Raw genomic sequence first — 1011 nt, 5'->3', positions numbered from 1 at the left:
GGAGGTGGAAGGATTGAGGGGAGGAAAAAGGGTTTGGGGGGAAAAGGGATTTGGGTTCACGGGTCTGAGGAGGTGGAAGGAAAAAAGGGGTTCAGGTTCACAGAGGTGGAAGAGTTGGGGCGAGGGAAAGGGTTTGGGGTTCACAGATCTGAGGAGATGGAAGGAAGAAAGGGGTTTAGGTTTGCAGAGGTGGAAGGGTCGAGGTGGGGGAAGGGGGTTTGGGTTCACAGGTCTGAGGAGGTGGAAGGGTTGGGGAAGGGAAAATGAGGATTTGGGGGTGGAAAAGGGATTTGGGTTCCCAGAGATGGAAGGATTTAGGGTGGGGAAAAGGGGTTTGTGTTCCCGGGAGCTGCTGTTGCTCAGCGGGGAGGGGGCTCTGGGGGTCGAGTCCCTCGGGGTGTCAGGACGTGGGGGAACACCGGGGAAGGGCTGGGGGCTGCCTCTGGCTGTGGGGAAGAGTGGGAACCCCTCTCCCCACCCCCCAAATCCTCCAGGGAGCCCCAGGGGGGGCACCCACCATGGCGGGAACACTCCTTGATCTTGCCGGTGATCCAGGCCACGGCCTTGGCGCCCATCTTGGTGCCGAAGTTCCTGTCGAAGGGCGTGGGGCTGCCCCCCTGTCCCGGGACAATCCGGGGTCAACGAGGGGGAGGCAGAGCCCAGGGGAGGGGGCAGAGCCCAGGGGAGGGGGCAGCCCCTTCCCCAGGGGTGAGGGGGGGTCCCCCCACCTGCTGCATGTGCCCCAGGACGTTCTGCCTGCAGTCGAAGATCCCCTTCCCCTCCTCGGAGTAGAGGCTGTAGATGAAGTCCGTGGTGTAGTTTTCGTTGCACCGCTCGTTCCTACACAGGGTGGGGGGTGTGATGAGTGTGACAGGTCTCAGCCACCCCCCAGACGCCCCCCGACACCCCCTGGTTGACCACAAACCTGAGCACCAGCCCCCTCTGCACCGTCGTCTTCATCTTCTCCGTCAGGTGCTCCACGTTGACCTGCGGGCGGGGCGGGTTTTTTTT

General features: G+C 62.6%; 1 protein-coding gene across 1 annotated transcript; it reads right to left on the bottom strand.

The window, feature by feature from the left end:
- Positions 1 to 344: 344 nt before the first annotated feature.
- Positions 345 to 1000, bottom strand: LOC113942753 (ATP-dependent 6-phosphofructokinase, muscle type-like). The gene is made up of 3 exons (XM_027633805.1): positions 926 to 1000; positions 729 to 840; positions 345 to 617 (listed from the first exon to the last, which is right to left on the bottom strand). Exons 1-3 carry the CDS (start codon positions 958 to 960, stop codon positions 360 to 362), a joined length of 405 nt encoding a protein of 134 aa, XP_027489606.1. The 5' UTR covers positions 961 to 1000; the 3' UTR covers positions 345 to 359.
- Between the last annotated feature and the right edge of the window lie 11 nt (positions 1001 to 1011).

The sequence above is a fragment of the Corapipo altera genome, unplaced genomic scaffold (assembly GCF_003945725.1).
Source record: "Corapipo altera isolate COAL_440 unplaced genomic scaffold, ASM394572v1 51475, whole genome shotgun sequence".
Taxonomy (NCBI): Eukaryota; Metazoa; Chordata; class Aves; order Passeriformes; family Pipridae; genus Corapipo; species Corapipo altera.
Note: the sequence above shows the minus strand (reverse complement) of the source record. Positions and strands in the feature narration are given on the sequence as shown.